The sequence below is a fragment of the Sander lucioperca genome, chromosome 9, assembly GCF_008315115.2.
Source record: "Sander lucioperca isolate FBNREF2018 chromosome 9, SLUC_FBN_1.2, whole genome shotgun sequence".
Lineage (NCBI taxonomy): Eukaryota > Metazoa > Chordata > Actinopteri > Perciformes > Percidae > Sander > Sander lucioperca.
In genome coordinates, this window is record NC_050181.1 from 23283969 (window position 1) to 23303980 (window position 20012).

The 20012-nt window shown below is 39.9% G+C and overlaps 1 protein-coding gene across 3 annotated transcripts; it reads left to right on the forward strand.

Moving 5' to 3' along the window:
- The first annotated feature begins 2178 nt into the window (after positions 1-2178).
- Positions 2179-11410, forward strand: ttpa (tocopherol (alpha) transfer protein). 3 transcript variants are annotated; one of them, XM_031290983.2, is made up of 7 exons: positions 2179-2444; positions 5687-5840; positions 8114-8307; positions 9843-9953; positions 10129-10366; positions 10398-10426; positions 10697-11410. In XM_031290983.2, exons 1-7 carry the CDS (start codon positions 2265-2267, stop codon positions 10805-10807), a joined length of 1017 nt encoding a protein of 338 aa, XP_031146843.1. In that variant the 5' UTR covers positions 2179-2264; the 3' UTR covers positions 10808-11410. The 3 variants fall into 3 exon arrangements, 2 of the variants coding, with proteins under 2 accessions (XP_031146843.1, XP_035861487.1); XR_004898396.1 differs by having other exon boundaries at positions 10129-10427; positions 10706-10771; XM_036005594.1 differs by having other exon boundaries at positions 10129-11410.
- The last annotated feature ends 8602 nt before the right edge of the window (positions 11411-20012 follow it).

Below are 20012 nucleotides of genomic sequence, written 5' to 3' on the forward strand. Positions count from 1 at the left end.
ATGTTGGTTTCTATAGTGGCTGAACTGGCCCTTTAACTTTCCAACAAAACAATGACCCAAAGGCTTTGCTCCACATTGTTTAGCTTAATTTAGGGGCCCAGCCAAAGCCTGGAGTTTTGCCCCATTAAAAAAAGAGTTGAATAGACAGAATTAATGAAGAAATAGAAACAGTGGTGGAAAGTAGCAAAGAGCATTTACTCAAGTACTGTTCTTAAGTACCGTTTTGATCCACGCTGCTTTATATTTACTCCACAACATTACAGTTGAAAATATTACTTACTTAAAGATGCAGTAGGTAAGACTTATAAAACTAACTTTCTGTCATATTTGCTGAAACTGACCCTATGTTCCAGTAGAACTACATGAAGCAGGTAATAAAAAAATAAAAATCCAGCTCCTCAGTTCATAGAATTATATCAGCATTTAGCACCGGAGCATTTAGGAAGATTTGAGCTGCAAAAATGAATCGATTAGTTGTCAACTATTATATTAATCGCCAACTATTTTGATAATCAATTAATAGGTTTCAGTCATTTTTTATGAGAAAAAAAAAGTTTCAATGATGTGATTCCAGCTTCTTAAATGTGAATATTTTCTAGTTTCTTCACTCCTCCTATGACAGTAAACTAAATTGTGGACAAAACAAGACATTGGAGGACGTCATCTTGGTCTTTGGGAAACACTGATCGCCATTTTCTGACATTTAAAGGTGCAGTAGGTAAGACTTTAAAAAACTATAAAACTAACTTTCTGACATATTTCCTGAAACTGACCCTATGTTCCAGTAGAACTACATGAAGCAAGTAATTTAAAAACAAATCCGGCTCCTCTGGCACCACCTACAGCCTGGAGTGAGATTTGCAAAAATCCACAGCTCCCTGTGGAGAAAAGATGCACCAATCAGGGCCGGGGGGGGTCTAACTGCATGTTCATTCTCTTTTGTGGGGGGAGGGGCTTAAGAGACCGTTTGGGCTTTAGCACAAAGGGGGGGAGGGACTGAGAAGTTGTCGATGTTCAAATTCTTTGGCTAAATCCTGGATCTTCCCAATCCTACTTACAGCACCTTTAACTACTTTGTACTGCACCCCAGTTATCAGACAATTCACAAAAAGACTCAAATTAGAGAAAAGCCCATGAAGTTGCTGCTGCTGACCAGCAGGGGGAGATGTTGGAGCAGTTTCTGCATGTTGCTTCAGAACAAGGGGGAGTTTATCCTCCAGAAATGTCTGTCTGGATATTACATTTAGGATATAAATATGTTGATTACATTTTATTAAGTAAATCGGACTATATAAAGAGTAACCGTGATGGGAAAGATATGCCAACAACTGGAGTTCAGAGTGATTGTGGGTCACAGGTCTGTTTGCTGTTACAGTGCCATTGAGCAAGGCAATGCAACTGCAACTGTGGTTATTTTTTCTCTCTCTCTCTCTCTCTCTCAGTCAAGTCAATTCAACTTTATTGGCATGAAAGTTTCAATAACAATGTTGCCAAGGCATTAAAATACAATTTTTCCAAATATCAGGTAGGGCTGCACGATATGAGGAAAATATGCGATATGCGATAACGTTGTAGAATATCGCGACTTGCGATAAATAAACCGATATTAAAGCTCAGTTCTGCATTTCTGCTGCTTTCAGTATTCTGCTGAAATAGGCCTACAACACATTGCTCGTTGAATTTAAAACAAATGAAAGGAAATCATTTCAAACATTCTTTTATAGAACAAATTGAACATTGAATTGAATATAAATGGCAGCACTAAAAAAAAGAATGACCATGTTACATGTCAATGTGCAGTTTTCTACTGATATTTTATTTCACCTAAAACAAAACAAAAAATCTGTTTTGTGTCTGTAGCGATGTCGGTAAAAAAACAACAACAACAAAAAAAACTATATATTGTGCAGCCCTAACATTCGGACAGTAGGCCACACAATCTCTCTCTGTCTATTTTTCTATCTGTCACTTTACTCTCACGCGCCCGCCCGCCCACCCACCGTCCGTCCAATCCCAGCACTTGTTTCTCTCTCTCTCTCTCTCTCTCTCTCTCTCTCTCTCTCTCTCTCTCTCTCTCTCTCTCTCTCTCTCTCTCTCTCTCTCTCTCTCTCTCTCTCTCTCTCTCTCTCTCTCTCTCTCTCTCTCTCTCTCTCTCTCTCTCTCTCTCTCTCTCTCTCTCTCCCCGCTCCGCTCCGCTCCAGTAGCTGCCAGCGGGCACTGGCAGATATGTAGCCGGGTGTCTGCCATAGTAACGCGGGTGCGACATGAACGGGGCTCAGCTCAGTGAGTTCCCGGACGACTCGGAGCAGCTCGAGCCGTATGTGAGCGGCCTGCGGCGCAGAGCCCTGCAGGCCAGCGAGCTGTCCGCCGTCAGGACCTTCTCCGACCAGTTTCTCCTCAAGTTTCTGCGGGCCAGAGACGTCGACGTGGACCTCTCTCTTAAGGTAAAAACCACACACAACATAGCCTTCTGAAAGTACACGAGGGTACAGAGGCTTATAGTGAGTTTGAGAAACTGAAATGAACGTTGACTTTATGAAAGTGTATGCAAGCCGTTGATTATTATGACAATTATCGGGAAAACAATAGCCTTAAGTGTATTAGTCGGTTTACTTTAGATGCGTTTTACGTCTTTATAGCACCATATTGAAAAATTGTTATTGACTGACATGTTTATTGGATTTATTAAAATAGGTTAGGCTTTACTGTGTAGGCTACTGCAGCCTATTATTGTTTACACAAGTATGAACTTTACAGCATGTCCCTAAACAAGATTAGTTATTGTGAACTTTATTATTATTATTAATAATAGTAGTAGTAGTAGTATGGCAGTGTCACATAGTAAGGCTCATGAGCTCATGTCCACATGCAGCTGGTTTAATGCTAGAGGAACTCAAATACTTATACAATAGAATAGGCAGTACTGTAGTCAAGGCTACTGTATCCAAGTACAATGTAAAGTTAATTTATTCTAATCTACTTTCACACCAACTGACCGATACCAGCAGGGTGCAAAATTCACTTTTTTGTCCACCAGCCAAATGGCTAGTGAATGTTAAAATTTTACCAGCCACTGTTGAGTTTAAAAAAGTTAAAACACTGCTGATCTTTGATATCACTGTGCTTTTATGTTTTGATGTATTCAATGTACGCTGCAGCTGGGTTAGCCAAAAAGGATTGTATCAATACTATTAGACCTAATCAATATCTTTCTGTTTCATACTGACACCTAAGTTTCTCAAGAGACTTTAGCTCATGTCCGTAACTTATCATACAGGAGGAAGCTATTTTCTCGGCAGGAAGAAACCTTTTGTCTATCCGTCTTGGAGCCAAACCAAGAACAAAAGAATGTTAGTTCCTGTATCTTGATCTTGATCAGACACGCATTATGTTAGAGGCATGCCCTCCATATCTGGGTGAGGAAGAAAACCAATGAGATGCGGCCAACATGCCACCGTGCCCACATGTCCAGGAGAATATAGTGAACGAGCAGAAGGTCGTTAGGGACTGTTTTATGTGAATCCACAAGGGAGAAGCATCTTTTCAGTCCGCTGCAGCGTAAAATCCTGTTCTGTCATGTCATTTTCTTATTAAGCCTTTTTGTTAAATCTTCATTGGACCAAGCCTCTCCTTTCTCAAAAAATCAATAAATACGCAACACCACTCAATAGATTAACAATACTTTTTTGGAGCGAGTGAGTGAAGGAAATATACCACCCATTTGCATATTTCTGGGATATCACTGGATACCAGTGTAACAAGTTTTACTGCTGTACTTTTTTCCTGGTAGGCCAGAAGTTGATTGAGTTTCCTTGTACAAATCCTGTGTTTAAAAAAACAAAGGTGTGACTGTGAAAAGCTAATTCCTCTTTAATATCACATCAGCATAACAATACTCTTAAGTAAGATAAAGTAAACTCAGTACAGACCAGTGATGGAATGTAACTAAGTACATTTACTCAAATACTGCATTTAAGTACAAATTTGAGGCACTTGTACTTGACTTGAGTCTTTTCTTCTCACACCACTCTCTACTTCTACTCCGCTACATTTCAGAGGGAAATATTGTACTTTTTACTCCGCTATGTTAATCGGACAGCTTTAGTTACTTCACAAATTAAGATTTTTAGCACAGGAAACACGTGTAGTTTATAAAATACAATGTTTTAAATAAACTACCCAATAATTAGCCGATTAAACACTTTGACGGAACTGTTTTGATCGTTTCCAGTTTCTAAAAATGTTCTGCATTGAGTACTTTTAATACTTTTAGTACATTTCCCAATGATACTTTTACTTATGTAGTATTTTCAACGCAGGACTTTTACTTGTAACAGAGTATATATTTGTATATATTTACATTGTGGTATTAGTACTTTTACTTAAGTAAAGGATCTGAGTACTTCTTCCACCACTGCAACAGACACTGTACACATCTGAGCATGTCCAGTCAGTGTGGGTGAACACAGTTCTTGGGTCAACAGGAAGGCTTAGTTGCTTATTTTCATTTGAAAACAGCTGGAGCTCACCCAACTGGGTCTAAGCTCAGCAGTCTGTACTGGTGACTTGAATCACTGATACACGTGCACAAACTGACTCTGACTTTTACCACACAAATAGTCCTCAGAATTAGCTTTTATTACAACCTATCACAGCCCAAGCTTGTATTTTCATTTGTTCTGTTTGATCTCCAGCAGCAGGAGCATTTACTATGAGGGTTTGGCACAGATTACAGAGTAGATTAAATTTGATATGTGTCAACTCCTGGAACGTATATATCTTCTCTCTAGGGCTGCAACTAACGATTATTTTCATGTCATTTTAAGGGAGAAGCATCTTTTCAGTCCGCTGCAGCGTAAAATCCTGTTCTGTCATGTCATTTTCTTATTAAACCTTTTTGTTAAATCTTCATTGGACCAAGCCTCTCCTTTCTCAAAAATTCAATAAATACGCAACACCACTCAATAGATTAACAATACTTTTTTGGAGCGAGTGAGTGAAGGAAATATACCATCCATTTGCATCTTTCTGGCATATCACTGGATACCAGTGTAACAAAATTTGATATGTGTCAACTCCTGGAACGTATATCTTCTCTCTAGGACTCCAACTAACGATTATTTTCATTATTGATTAATCTGTCCAATATTTTCTGGATTAAGCGATTAGTTGTTTGATCTATTAAAGGTGCTGTAGGTAGGATTGTGAAGATCCAGGACTTCCACTTAGCCAAAGAATTTGAACATCGACAACTTCTCAGTCCCTCCCCCCCTTTCTGCTAGAGGCCAAACGGTCTCCTAAGCCCCTCCCCCCACAAGGGAGAATGAATGCGTGTGCATGAGCAGTGATTTACACGCAGTTAGACACCCCCCCTGGCCCTGATTGGTGCATCTGAACAGGGAGCTGTGGATTTTTACAAATCTCCCATAAATATTCACATTTAAGAAGCTGGAATCAGATCATTGAAACTTTTTTTTTTTCTCATAAAAAATGACTGAAACCTATTAATTGATTATCAAAATTGTTGGCGATTAATATAATAGTTGACGACTAATCGATACATTTTTGCAGCTCAAATCTTCCTAAATGCTCTGGTGTTTTCAACTGCAGTCACCGGTGCTGATATAATCCTATGAATTCCTCTCGATTCCCTGATGCCCATGAATGTTGCATATGTCCTGTGCAGCTCTTACTGAACTACCAGCGGTGGCGGAGGGAGAGTCCTGAGATCAGCACCTGTCTGTCTCCCTCCTCGGTGCTTGGCCTCCTCAACACAACATACCACACCGTCCTCCCACAGCGGGACCGCACCGGCAGCAGGGTGCTCATCTACAGGATTGGTCAGTGTGTGTGTGTGTGTGTGTGTGTGTGTGTATGTGTGTGTATGTGTGTGTGTTTTTTAAGCTTTACGGGGCATTCAGACCAAAAAAAATCAAACCAGCGATTCACCTTAGGGTTGTGCGGCGGGGGGGAGTGTCAATGAAACAGCCCATTTGTGTATCATCATGTTGTGTTCTTTAACCCCCCCCCAATGTAGCACAAGTAGACTTTATATTTCACTGTTTTCTGTCAGATCGTTTATAAATAACGGCGTTTTTCGGCAGCTTCATTTCACGGAAAAAGAGAGAAAGACAGGGACGAGTGAGACATAGCGAGTGCTCTGTTGTCGCAGGACACATTCAGCTATTACACAACCTGGGCAGTTATGTGCTTGTGTTTCCCTTTTATTTAAAAAAATCACACACATGCAAAATGAAAGAGAGAGAGAGAGAGATGCATATTCATTTTTAGGTTTGGCACTAGTCTTTTACAGTATTATAAAAGAGCAACAGGTTTACGTAGCTACCGTGTTAGAGACTGACTTCTACAAGTACCTTGCTAGCTAACACTAGTTAGCCCATATATAATATTGTAAAGTAGCACACTTATTAAAAATCTAATTAAAAAAATTAGGAGAACAAAATATCCACTCTCTGACATATAAACCCGTTTATTTTTTTGTTGCATTTGTTTTGTGCTTTTCATTTTGCATCGTTTCTTTATTTGCAACGCGTTTGTGTATTTGGTTGTGTTGTGTGTATTTGCAGCGCGTTTGCTAAATGTTGCGCATGTGTTGTCAAATTAATGAAGATGTTTTCTTAATTTGCTTGTGTTTTGTCTATTTGCATATAGTTTCTTAAGTTGCAGTGCGTTTGCCCCTGTTGGCCACCGTACATGAAAGGCAGTGATGTTTTCTTGTTTCCTGTACGGGACTCTCACACTGCCTCAAATCACAGCTCAAACCACTCTGACAAGTCTGAGCGCCGGTTACATGATTGGCCACCGCAGCGTGACACGGGGTTGCGTTTCTCCAAAAGTGTTTTGAGTATGGTCCCCTCATCCAAAATGAATGGAAAGACCTCGTTTTTGCCGGATAATGGCCGAAACAAATTACCACTGTACCCTATAACAGAGACAAGACATAGTCACTTCGTCATAATCCTTAAAGTGCTCAAATTATGCTCATTTTTCAGGTTCACAATTGTATTTAGAGGTTATATCAGAATAGGTTTACATGGTTTAATTTTCAAAAAACTTATTATACATATATATATATACATATTTTTGTTGTACTGCACATCGCTGCAGCTCCTCTTTTCACCCTGTGTGTTGAGCTCTCTGTTTTAGCTACAGAGTGAGACCTCTCACTTCTGTTCCATCGTTGTTGGGAGTCGCACATGCGCAGTACCTAGGTAAAAACTACTAGCCAGTCAGAAGCAGAGTATGAGGGCGTGCCCTGACAGTACCTAGGTAAGGACTACTAGCCAGTCAGAAGCAGAGTATGAGGGAGTGTCACGCTAGCAGCTAGGTGAGCATTATAACGTGTGTTACAAAGTGACCACGTTCGTCACAGAAGTAAAGGCTGGACTACAATAGAGCTGTTTGGAGCAGTTTGTGAACAGTGTTTTCTGTTGGAGATGGTAAGTCCCTTTGGGGTGGACTTTGGGCTTTTTCACTTTGTAAACCTATAACGTGCATAAAAAAATATATATAATAAAGGAAAGGGAAAAATCCAAAAAGCATAATATGAGCACTTTAAGATTTCAGTCCTGGTATTTTGGAAACACCCGTGATTACTGTTGTAACAGCAACTGAGGTTTAAAGGATAGGTTCACATTTTTTTCAAGTCTGTCTTGAATATGAGCAATGAAAACAGTTTTAAAACTAAAAAACAGTGAGGCTGTGGATTACATGCATGCATCGTTTCCTGTCCATGTGTGAATAGGCAATTGTTTCCTAAGACATTTCCCATAACAATTTTATGAGGTCATAATATGTCAATGTTGTGTTATCAGCTTCTTCTGCTTCCCCCAAGTGGCCAAAAAATCACTCAACAACACTGCTTTATGGCTTAATGGGTTTATGGGCTTTATGGGTTTACAGTTGATGCAAGAGGTTACGGCAGTCCCACCTACGGTATCTACAGGTTTTTCTGTTGGAATCTAAGATAAAGGCTAAAACCTACGTAGAGCAACAGACTGATTCAATGTTGGTTAAAAAATATTTCTTAATGCAGCTTAAAGACTGATTGTATTCCATGAAAGTGCAGCAACACGTCCGTCTCTGTCTGCAGGGCAGTGGATCCCGAAAGACTGGTCGGCCTTCCAGGTGTTCAGGGTCAGCCTGATGACATCAGAGATCATCTCCATGGAGACGGAGACGCAGAGACAGGGTCTGAAGGCCATATTTGACTTGCAGGGGTGGAGTTTGGGCCACGCCCTGCAGATTAACACTTCCCTCGCCAGAAAGATATCCTCTGTGCTTTCGGTAGGCCTAAAATCATGCTTCAGGTTGGATTCACTGCAAATACAACCATCTCCCACTTCTACCATGTGCCGTAAAGTTGGACACTTAACTCTGTATATGCTATGGTGCATATACATATGCTGTATATGCTTCATTTGAGTCTTCATCATAGACTGTAAAAATAAGGGACATAGCAACAGTGATGTCACCCATTGGTTTGTGGACTGCCGTTTTAAAGTCAAGTTTAGCAATTTGGACATCGCCGTCTTGTTTTTTTTTTTTTTTAACCGGACGTGACGATTTTTGGACGAGAGGGTGGAGCTGGGAAGGATGATGCGGCCAAGCTAGAGTTGTTTATGGTTGCTATGACACTGCGCCAAGCTAAACACTAAAGAGGTAAAGTGACGATTTTCAACCCTTCTGAAGCGAGTCATCCAGCGGAGATTTACTGGCTGGTAAACACGGACCTCCGGGTACTGCCACCATTCATCTGCATGCACAGCAGTACAGAAAATCTGCAAACTTTCTCTTAAGTTACCAGCTAACACTGGCGCTAGCTAGCTAGCTAGCTTGATTGGCAAGGCAAGACATTTTTAGGCGACCAAAGTGTTCCAGTTAACTTTGATGAAGTGAAAATACGCAGTGAGAGGGCCAAAGTTTAAGATGAAATCATGGACAACACTCAAAACGAGTTAACAGCTAGTTTAATGTCCACAGTTCCGTTGTTAGCATCGCTAAGCCTCTGTCCTGATTGACAGAAAAGCATCCCCTGCTTTATTGTCTATTTTAAAATATCCGGGACCATAATTTACTAAATGAACACCATGCTGTATTGAGGAAGACTTGAAAGTAGCGATTAAGACAATAAACGTGTGTCATTTTCTCATAGACTTCTATAGAACCAGATTTTTTTTTGCAACCAGTGGAGTCGCCCCCTGCTGGAAATTAGATAGAATGCGGGTTTAAGGCACTTCCACATTGGCTTCACTTTTCAGACCCAGAAGCTTCGTCCGTTATTTTTACAGTCTAGGGTCTTCATCCACAATTTAATTTTATTGCTATGCAGATGACACCCAACACTTTAATACATGTTCATCAAAAAGGGAGAACTTGAAGTCTCAACTAACCACATTATGACAGCATGTTACACCACAGGAAGGATAGGTGAATGGCATCACTTTAACCTTCCAGTCACATATAAGGAACACGGCAAAAACAATACACCGTTAAAGTCAAACTATTTCTTTCTTTAAGACATGCAGTAGATGTACATACATTTGTTGCACAGTGGCTCGATTATTGTAATGTGTAATTACATTGTAATTTGCGTCATTCGCGCCACAAATTTGCATCTGTTCGCATCTTTGCATTGATGACTTTATATGTAATTGTGCCGCCGAATTTGGGGAAAACGCCTCGGTGTGAATGCACCATGAGTGTTTGATATGACCATTATTTGCTGTTACATACTGTTTTATAGACCTGATTGGCTGACCAAGTAATCTGCTCAATTTGTTTCTACACCCGTCCTTGTACGTGTGTGTCTGCATGTTTAGGACTCTTTTCCACTGAAAGTGCGAGGAATCCACCTGGTTAACGAGCCAATGTTCTTCCGGCCAGTCTTCGCCATGATTCGTCCCTTCCTGCCAGATAAGATCAGACAGAGGGTCCGCAGCCTGTTCATCACACTGATTACACTACACTGCAAATATACCCATCTATGTTCTTAGACTCTCTTTATACACAAAGGCAATGAGTGGAAATGTCTTTAAAGTCAAGTTCTCTCTCTCTCTCTCTCTCTCTCTCTCTCTCTCTCTCTCTCTCTCTTTCTCCCCACTGTAGATCCATATGCACGGCGCTGATTTCCACGACACTTTACGTGATTTCTTCTCCCCGTCTATCCTGCCACCAGAATATGGAGGGGAGGGGCCTGGCATAGAGAGGGCCTGTCAGGACTGGACCAATCAGCTGCTTCAATCAGAGACGCTCCTGCAGCAGATTGCCTCTCACCCAACAGGCGACATCGCCATTACTCCTGAGGACTCCTTGATCTCAGAGGAAGGGGAGAATGAGAGACTCTTACAGGGATGATGTTTGGAATTCTGGCCCCCTCGGATCACACATACACTCTGCCGTTTTTGTTTTGTTTTTCTTTACCTTGGATCAAAACAACCTAAACCCACTCTCTGGTAGCCATCTTTGAGGCCTTAACTCGTCAATACTCACTGTGCAAGTGTGACGCCATAACCAACCCTGTAATTGCTTACGTTTGTCTAGGTTTTATCAGAGCTTGGTTATGTCCTACATCTTAATTCAGTGAGCTAAATGATTAACCGCCAGCTTGGGAAGAGTGAAAGCGCGGCCTCACCTGGTTTTCCGGACCCCGGCCCGTCCGCCGCTGCTCCCCGGCTCGGCGCGCTGCTTCCTTGGCTGGGGGCCTCCGCTCTGGCGCCCTGGTGCTGCCAGCCAGCCCGGCTCCTTACCCTTGTCACTCGGTGGCAACTTCAGCGTTGTCACTTAAATGACAATTTGACAATGATTATTTAGTATACATTGAAAGACGTTGACAGAAGGGAAAAGGAAAGGAGACGGCAATTAATTAAGGAAATGCTGGACTTGCCACACCGACACCCACCCTGCAGTCAGGCGGCCAATGAGCTAACAGTTGTATTATGACGTGACACAAGGTGTTGGCTGCATATCAAGAGAGCCGTCTGTGCAGCACTGGTCCATCTGATTGATTTATGTGAGCCTGTGAGCCGTCTTCCTGCCTACATTGCTCATTGAAATCTGACCAAAGCGAGAAGTTGCATCTTCTAATTGAAATACACATATTTTGCTTTATTTTTATTTTTTTCAGTGAAAGGAAGAGACCGATGTCAATCTCATGTCTGTGTTTATTACTAAGTGCTGAGTTTGAATCCGGACGTAGTTAGCCTAGCTTAGGATGCAGACTGGGAAACGGAGGAAACACTATCTGGTCTCTGCACGTATGGAAAAAGGAAAAACTATCAACACCTTCAAAGCTTAGCAACTGACGATTATTTTCATCGTCGGTTAATCTGTCGATTATTGTCTGGATTCATCGATTAGTTGTTTGGTCTATAAAATGTCAGAAAATAGTAAAAGATGATGATCCGTGTTTCCCAAAGCCCAAGATTTCGTCCTAAAATGTCTTTTGTCCACAACTCAAAGATATTCAGTTTACTGTCACAGAGGAGAGAAGAAACTAGAAAATACTGACATTTAAGATGCTGCAATCGGACAATATTTCCTTTTTTTTCTTAAAGAAAATGACTCAAATTCATCATCAAAATAGTTAGCAATTAATTTATAGTCGACAACTAATCGATGAATTGGTTCATCTTTGCGGCTCTAAAACATACAAGATACAACGTGTAAATAAAACCACTTTAGATGTTGACATTTTAACGTTGGAAGGAGCCCCATGTTTACACTAGGCTAGTCTGACCCAGCTCTGTACTTTAAGCACAAACATAGAAGCAGTATTGATGTTTTCATCTTACTCTTTAAAAAAAAAAAGCATATGAGCACATATTTCCCACAATGTTGACCTTTTTTAATGTAATAAATAGACTTTTTATTCTTGTATTAAGATTATTTTAGATTGTTGTCAGTGTTACCTGAGCAGACTCTTCTCAAACTGTAAAGTGTTTAGAGGTAGGGACTGGATGTAAAGACTTGGAAACAAAGCTACCTTATCAGGTCTTTTACTTTTTACAGGAATGTCGCTGGATGCCACACCAAGACAGGGCTGGCTCTAGTTTAGTTGTTCTGTAGTTAGACATTAATAACCAGTGGACCTCAGGGATGGATTGCAAGGAGGAGATTTGTGTAGCAGCTGCAGGGCACAACCTTCACTCAGGGAACCAAAGCGACAAGAAACCAAGAAAAACGAAACCGTCCTCTCGCTGTAAAGTCCTGTGAACTCAATCTAAGCACCACTTTGGCTTCCCGGGCATTTTTTGCAAAGCATCAAACTCTCAAACCGTTTCCACAACAAGTGTGTTTTAATTTCCCCGTGGACAGCAACGCTGCAGATGAGCATGAACCCTGACCTCCCCTCCAACTCATCACTCCATCCATCCAGACAATCAACTTATCTAGCCAGCCAAAAACCCAATCCATCCAGTGCTTCTGTCTGCAGGATGGCCCAGATTACTGGGAAATGTGGTTAGTTACTGAATACAAATTACATGGCAGTTTTTTTTAATCAGTAACGTAATCAATTGGATTACAAAGAAAATGTGAGCTAATCTGAATACTTTTGGATGTCTTCAAAATGAAACATTGTAAATCTTGCACCTTATGCTAAAAAATGTTTTGGAGTTGCACAAATTCCACTATTTTTTCTCTTTAAACATCTCAAACATTTTCAGAGCAAATAAAATGCCTTTTGCATATTTAGCTTTTACACTCGGTCAAATCAAAAGACACTTACAAACACAGTACTGGCACATACTACAGGTGTACTGTGTGTATTCTGCAGTAGGGCTGCAACCAAAGATTATTATCATTGTCGATTAATCGATTAGTGGTTTGGTCGGGAAAATGTGGTGAAAAATGTCGAAAAAAAAGTCTTGTTTTGTCCACACCTCAAAGATGTTCCGTTTACTGTCACAGAGGAGAGAAGAAACTAGAACATTTAACATTTAAGACGCTGGAATCAGAGTATTTGAGTCATTTTTTTTAATAACTCAAACCGATGAGTCGATAATCAAAATAGTTAGCGGTTTATTTCATTTAATAGTTGGCAATTAATGGTTTTATCTTTGCAGCTCTACTCTACAGTTGTACTGTGTGTTTTCTACAACATGTGGGATGCTGTTTCTTTGTGTACGTTTCTGTTGCTGCTGTTTTTTAATCAAAGGCCACATGGAGGACTTTGCTCTTGCATGCTAGAGGAGCACTTACTCATTAACTCATCCTCCATTTTCAATGTAAAAAAAAAAAAGGGAATAAAAACTCCATCATTCATAAAAACAGAACTAAGGGCGCCCGGATAGCTCAGTTGGTAGAGCAGGCGCCCATATGGTTTACTCCTCGAAGCAGCGGGCCCGGGTTCGACTCTGACCTGTTGCCCTTCGCTGCATGTCATTACCCCCTCTCTCTCCCATTTCATGTCTTCAGCTGTCCTGTCAAATAAAGGCCTAAAAATGAAACAAATATATTAACAGATAAGTCGCCATTAACAAAACTGGCAACCTGAAGGTAGTAACTTATTTGGATATACAGTATATATATTATATTCAGCATGAATTGGTCAAATCTAATAAGGCTCGTAAAAACATGCTGTTATAAACTTTAGGTGTAACTGTAAGGTTTCATGATTTTAAAATTGCCATGTTTTAAAGAGGTTATTAAAGAATGTAATCAAGCGAGCCTTGACAATGTAAATATAATCTAATTGCACATTTTTCTAATGTAATCTGGGCTGATTACAGTTTCTTATTTTGTTGTAATCGGATGGCATGTAATCCTGATTGCATGTAATCCATTACTACCCAACCATGTCTATTTGTTCCTGGTTGAGGATTTTAACTTTGGTCTTCTTTTAACAGTGTAAAAGTGTATCTTTTTTTGCTTTTCATTTATGACAAGAAACCTTTGACTGTCAGGACCAATATTATGCACATGCTACACACCCAAGTATTGTAAAAAAAAAAAAAAGAAAATAAATTTGCGGTTCACACTGAGTTTATAATTATTTTTCATTAATGGTTTCAAAAGCTAGAATAGGTTTAATGTTATGTTGCACTAATTGCCCAGTTTTGTAATATATTACTAATAAATTAATAGAAAAACAACCTATCATAGGTCAATAATAACAGAATGTTTATTTATTTACATTGCCCTTTAAGAACGAGAATGTGATGTGATGTATACAATGTGATTTTTTGAAACTGGAAAGGTCTGTGTATGTCTGGTAATAAGCAGACAGGCAGGATTTGTGCACATGAATATGGCTCGATGAAATAAAGTGTTGTTAATAAATGGTGTGTAGCAACATGTCTGTGTCCAGTTCCATGTGAGTTTTTGTTAGTTTGATTAGTTGTTTTTTTTAACATGTTAAAAATAAAAAATATAAAATAACATGTACATTTCAGTGCAAGCTAGAACACCAACAACAACGAAATACTCAGCAAACACATCTTTCAAAATAATTGTAAATGATTCAGTAGTAGAGTTATGTTTTATTGACCTTTTTTTAAAGGGCCCTATAACTCTGCCTTATTTACTTATGAATATCTGTTTTGGGGGAGATAAACCCAACCTTTTGAACTTTAATCCTGTGTTCTTTGACTGCTTGGTCCACGAGAAGTAGAGAAAAAAGGTAATAAATTGCAACATATCGCAGAATGTTTAAAATCCCAATAATATTGTATCGTGACATAAGTATCGTGATGATATCGTATCGTTAGGGTTGGGTATCGTTTGGATTTTTACGATGCCGAAACCGGTACTTTTAAAATGATTCCGATTCCTAAACCGATTCTTGAAAAACTGAAAAATGACATCAAAGGAAGGATCTTTTATAGTATGTCGCCGCATGTTTCAATAAATTCGACGTGCTTCCCACTTTGCACGTAATCGTTATGAAACATTTGTTGCATTTTGCGATGTCAGAATCATTGGCTGTAAATACAGCCACACTTTGGACCTCTTCGCTTTAGGCATTTTAACTGCACTAAAAGCTAGCTAGCTAGCTAACAATAGACTAGCAGAACAAGTGTAATATGTTTACGAGCAATCATGTGCAGTGAATGGTTAATATGCTTTTACGTCCGTTTTGGGTGAGCCCAGAGGGAAAATATGGCATTATAAAAGTAGCCTACATTTACAGTAGCTAGCTAACGGTAGTGTGATATTTTTACATCTGTTTCGGAGCGACAGAGGGAAAATATTTCGGTCGACACATTAAGTGGAACCAAAATGAGGAACCGAAATTTGCGTTCTAATCCGGTGCAATTCCTACCAGTTGAGTAGGAACCGGTTCCCCTGTGGAACCGGGTTTCGGTACCCAACCCTACGTATCGTGAGGCCTCTGGTGAGTCCCACCCCTAGTAGATATACAGTAGATCCGTATTTCATATCAGATATCCACTGGCAAACATGTTAAGGTATCAGCTGATTCTATTGAAGTATTGATCAACATGTCAATGCTAAAGAGGTCATGAAGCTGAGTGGGATTGTCAAGTGGCTGAGATTAGGTTTGAATCTCAGAAAGCAGTTGATATGGTGTAAAGGTCATCAAGTACTTGCAAAATTCCAACATTTGAGGGAAAACTGTATTAACACAGCCCAAATTGTAACATAAATGAAAAAGACAAAAATGTCCCTAGTAATGCATAGCATTAAATAATAACTTTTATTTATATAGCGCCTTTCATGAAACCCAAGGACACTTTACAGAATTACTGTGGCTAAGCTAAGGGAGGTTGTAGGCTGTGGTGAACAGCTGGTGTTTTAGGTTTTTTAAATATGTCCAGGGATGTAGCATTTCAGATATCTGTAGGGAGGGTGTTCTAGAGGGATGGGGCTGCAACACTAAAGGCTCTGTCTCCAAACGTACAGAGTCTGGTGTGAGCAGGCCAGCGTCTGAGGACCGCAGGTTTCGGGGTGGAGTGTATGTATGGAGGAGGTCGGAGAGGTACTGTGGGGTCAGGGCATGGAGGGATTTGTAGGTGAGAAGGAGGATTTTATATTTGATGCAGGACTTAATTGGGAGCCAGTGAAGGTGTAGGAGGGTTGGGGTAATGTGCTGCCAGGTCTTGGTGTGGGTGAGGACCCTGGCGGCAGAGTTTTGGACATACTGGAGCCTGTCTAGGGTTTTGCTGGGGACCCCAGACAGGACTCCATTGCAGTAGTCCAAACGGGAGGTTCACAGGAAACTCCGATCAGGGTTCACTTCAGACGAGATCTTGGTGGACCAGCTCTGATTTAATTTATGTTGCCAGGGAAACTTAGATGCTGTTCTGAACTAATTGTGTTGTAACTCTTATGTTGGACTCAGTAAACTTTGCTTAACTGAACTCTTCATCTCAGATTGATCCTTGTGTTCTGGTAAACTTAAGTCCGATGTAAGAAGGCACGGAAATTAATAAATTGGAGTCAGATTTGACAGGCCTTAGGGCCTTATTTTAGACTTAATTCCCTCTACAAGGTAATGAAAGCATGTATGAGGGTTTCTGCCACAGAGTCAGAGAGTGATGGCCGGAGTCTGGAAATGTTTTTAAGATGAAAAAAGGCGGATTTAGGGATAGATTTGATTAAGTCATTAGACCCTCAGTAATGCAGCTTCATAAAGCCATATGGTTTACTTTCATGACCTGTCTTTCAGTCTTCCTGTCCTCCCTCCTTGCTCTGTTTCTCTCTTTGTGCACTGTCGCTGTGCAGACCTTTGATCAGCGTTAGCTCAGTAAACATGTTTATCTGCCCACTCAGTCTAGAGAACATGATCTACTCTACAACACTGCAAAGCCCAAATATGCCTGAGATCAACCTACAGTGCAAGTTGTATAACCATAGTTTACTGTTGACAAGATAAATATGAAGGGGTTTTTTGTGTCTCATGATTAGAGTCATCAGCATGCTTAAGGCCAAATCTAGACACATGATTGTTCTGGCAGTGGCACTCGTAGACAAATAAAAGTGATGAAAACACACAGCCCAGAGGAGGGGGGCCCAGTGGAAGGTGAGAGTTTACTGGACAGGGTTACATTAACCCGGACTCTGAGATCTGTCCGCTAGGAAGTCAGTTAGCCATCATGCTTTACTTAAATCCATATATATAGTCCAATTATCACCAGCTAAGGATGTAGCCTTCTTTACCAATAGCCTACTATAATTGCAGAAATAAAGAAACACCTCTATAATAGATTATCTGTGGACTGTATACAATAATAAGAATAAGAATAAACTTTATTTATATAGCATCTTTCATACAAAGAGTGTGCTTTCCAACAAAGTGAGAAACCACAAAATAAAATGATGCAAATTAGTGCAGACACTTGTGTGATTAAGCCAAACAATCTAATGAGCATCAAACAGCAGATGCTGCTAACATTAAGAACACGTATGCCAAAAACAATAGAATATGTAAAAGATCGAAATATAACAAGGGAATGCATTGGAGCAATGAAACATGTAAACTATGATAATAAAGCGAACCAGTGACAGTTAGTCAAAAGCAGTGCTGAATAAATACGTTTTCGGAGGTTGCATCTCTAATAGCCTTGGGTAGCGAGTTCCACAGTTTTAGTGCATAGTTAAAAAAAAGGCTGAGCTGCTGAATTTGCTTTTTTAAATGGTAGCAGAGTATCTAAGAAGCTGTAAGGATTATAAAATGACATAAATGGACTGAGAAACTTCCCCCAACTCATTTAGACTTTTGTGCAACCCTTCTGATTCGTACTTTCCAGACTTTTCCAGACTTTTCAAACTTAGACTCTCTATGGGCCCCTCCCCACATCCACAGCTATTCATTCTAGCATCTTTTTGGTCCTCAAATGAGGGCCCTGGGCACTCAGTCCCATTTCCACCCCTAGTCCGACACCCCTGCAGGAACCCGTGTGTTGTTGACTACCTATCAACAGACTGAAAATCACGTGTCCCTATCAGGTGTCAACTGCAGAAATATATCTTCCATCATCTCTCCAACCATACTTCCCCTTAAGGCGACGTTGCAATAGTGTTGGGTTGACATTGCACCACCTACCATACATACACAACTCCCTGAAAGAGTTATAATGCAGATTTTCTGTGTTTGAACAGCTTGGTGACCAACAACCGCTAATCATTGAGTTAGAAACCATGCTGTGACCCTTTGGTTCTTTACAGATAGTGTCCTATGCAGACTTATTGGTTGCATAATATCTTTAAAACAATAAATACTTACTATATTAATTTGCAAGGCATTATTATAGAGAGATATGTAAGACCAGGGGTGTTAAACTCAATTTCACTGAGGGCCACACTGGAAAATAAGAATCACATCAAGGGCCAGACCTGTTTAGTTTATTCACGTGCTTTTATTTCATTGAAAAAGTCAAGCATCTTTTACATGTCTCATATAGCCTTCTCACTTACAGTTTGGTCGACATAAAGCCCCTAAAAAGTAACTTAGCCATCAAGAAAAAAGCAAAAACGTCCAAAAAAGTGCCAAAAATGTCGAAAAAAGTGACAAAAACTTCAGAAAGAGCGACAAAACATTGAAAAAGCTACAAAAACTAGGTAGGCCAAAATGTATTGTGAACCTAAAATGACATGCGGGCCGGATTTGGCCCGCGGGCCTTGAGTTTGACACTTGTGTTAGACATTGCTTGCCTGGCATGCTGCCTCTTTTTTAAAATAACTGTTCATTTCTTACACTGCACTCACTGTAACTTTTCTCCTTGTATTTCATACCTGTCTTGATCTATTTCAGCTGCTCTCTTTAAGAATGTTTTGAATTGTTTTCAATTGCTCTTTCATGTTTTATGTTATGTTATGTTTATGTTTGAAATGCCTTGTTGCTGAAATGTGCTGTACAAAAGAAGCTGCCTGGCCATACACTGCATCACATCACATTTAAAGAGACACTTCATTTTCACAATCTCGAGTAAATACCCTTTCATTGTGAAAGTATCACATATACTGTAGGTAGATGTGACTTCTGGACCTTCAGATATCACAATTGAAAACAACAATTTCACAAACATGAATTTCACGTGTGCGTTTTTTTTATAACCTGTTTGTTTGTTTGTTTACACTCTCCTTTCTAAAGGCGTGTACATGCAAGATCAAGATTTCATTTGATCAGAGTGCTTTAACAGACTAGCAGACATTTGATTCGTCACTATCGCGTATTGATGGGATGTGATGCAAATAGACTTGATGAAATCTACAAGTTAATCAACAGCTTCCTGTGTCCACACAGGCAACTGAAGCTATGAAGCCCGTCTCTGTTGCCCTGCTGTCTACACCCTGAATCTAAATGTGATGTTGGGTAGACCTTTATATCACAGCAGACATTTTGACTTGTCAAACACAAGGTGTAGCAAATAAGCTTACTAATTGCTGCATCGCATTGCAATCGTTAGTGAATCCATCATTATTGTTACTTATCTGCTATGACAAGCCAAATGTCCTACTGTGAAAAAGGTCAATGAAGCTCATTTATTTGGGAAGGAATCAGTGATACCCCCCATTTGGATAGTTTGATCGTGATTACTTAAACACAAGCACATGTTTATTTCCATGGCTACTAGGTCATTAATTACATAAAATAAAAATCAACAATAGCCATATATTACATAGCAGCTCTGCCATGAAGTGGTGGGGCATCTTTTCAGAGTGACAGGGCTACTCAGCACCTTAACTTCTCTTTAACCCTCCTGTTGTCCTCGGGTCAAATTTGACCCGTTTTCAAAGTTTCTATATCATAAATTTGGGTTTCTTTCAACCAAATTGCCCCAAAATAACATGGATGGTTCCATAAGACGCTCTTCACAAAGGAAATTAAGGATCAGATCTCTATTTTCATAAAATTTTGGGTGTTGTATTCAATTTTATAGCATTATCCTGACTAAACTTTGACAGATCTGTGATTATCCATTACCTTCATTCCTCTCATCTTAACCATTAGTCAAAATCATTCATAGTTTCTGCTTTTTTCTTACACAAAAATTAAAAGATTTCATATAAATGAGGTTTATTGACCGTGA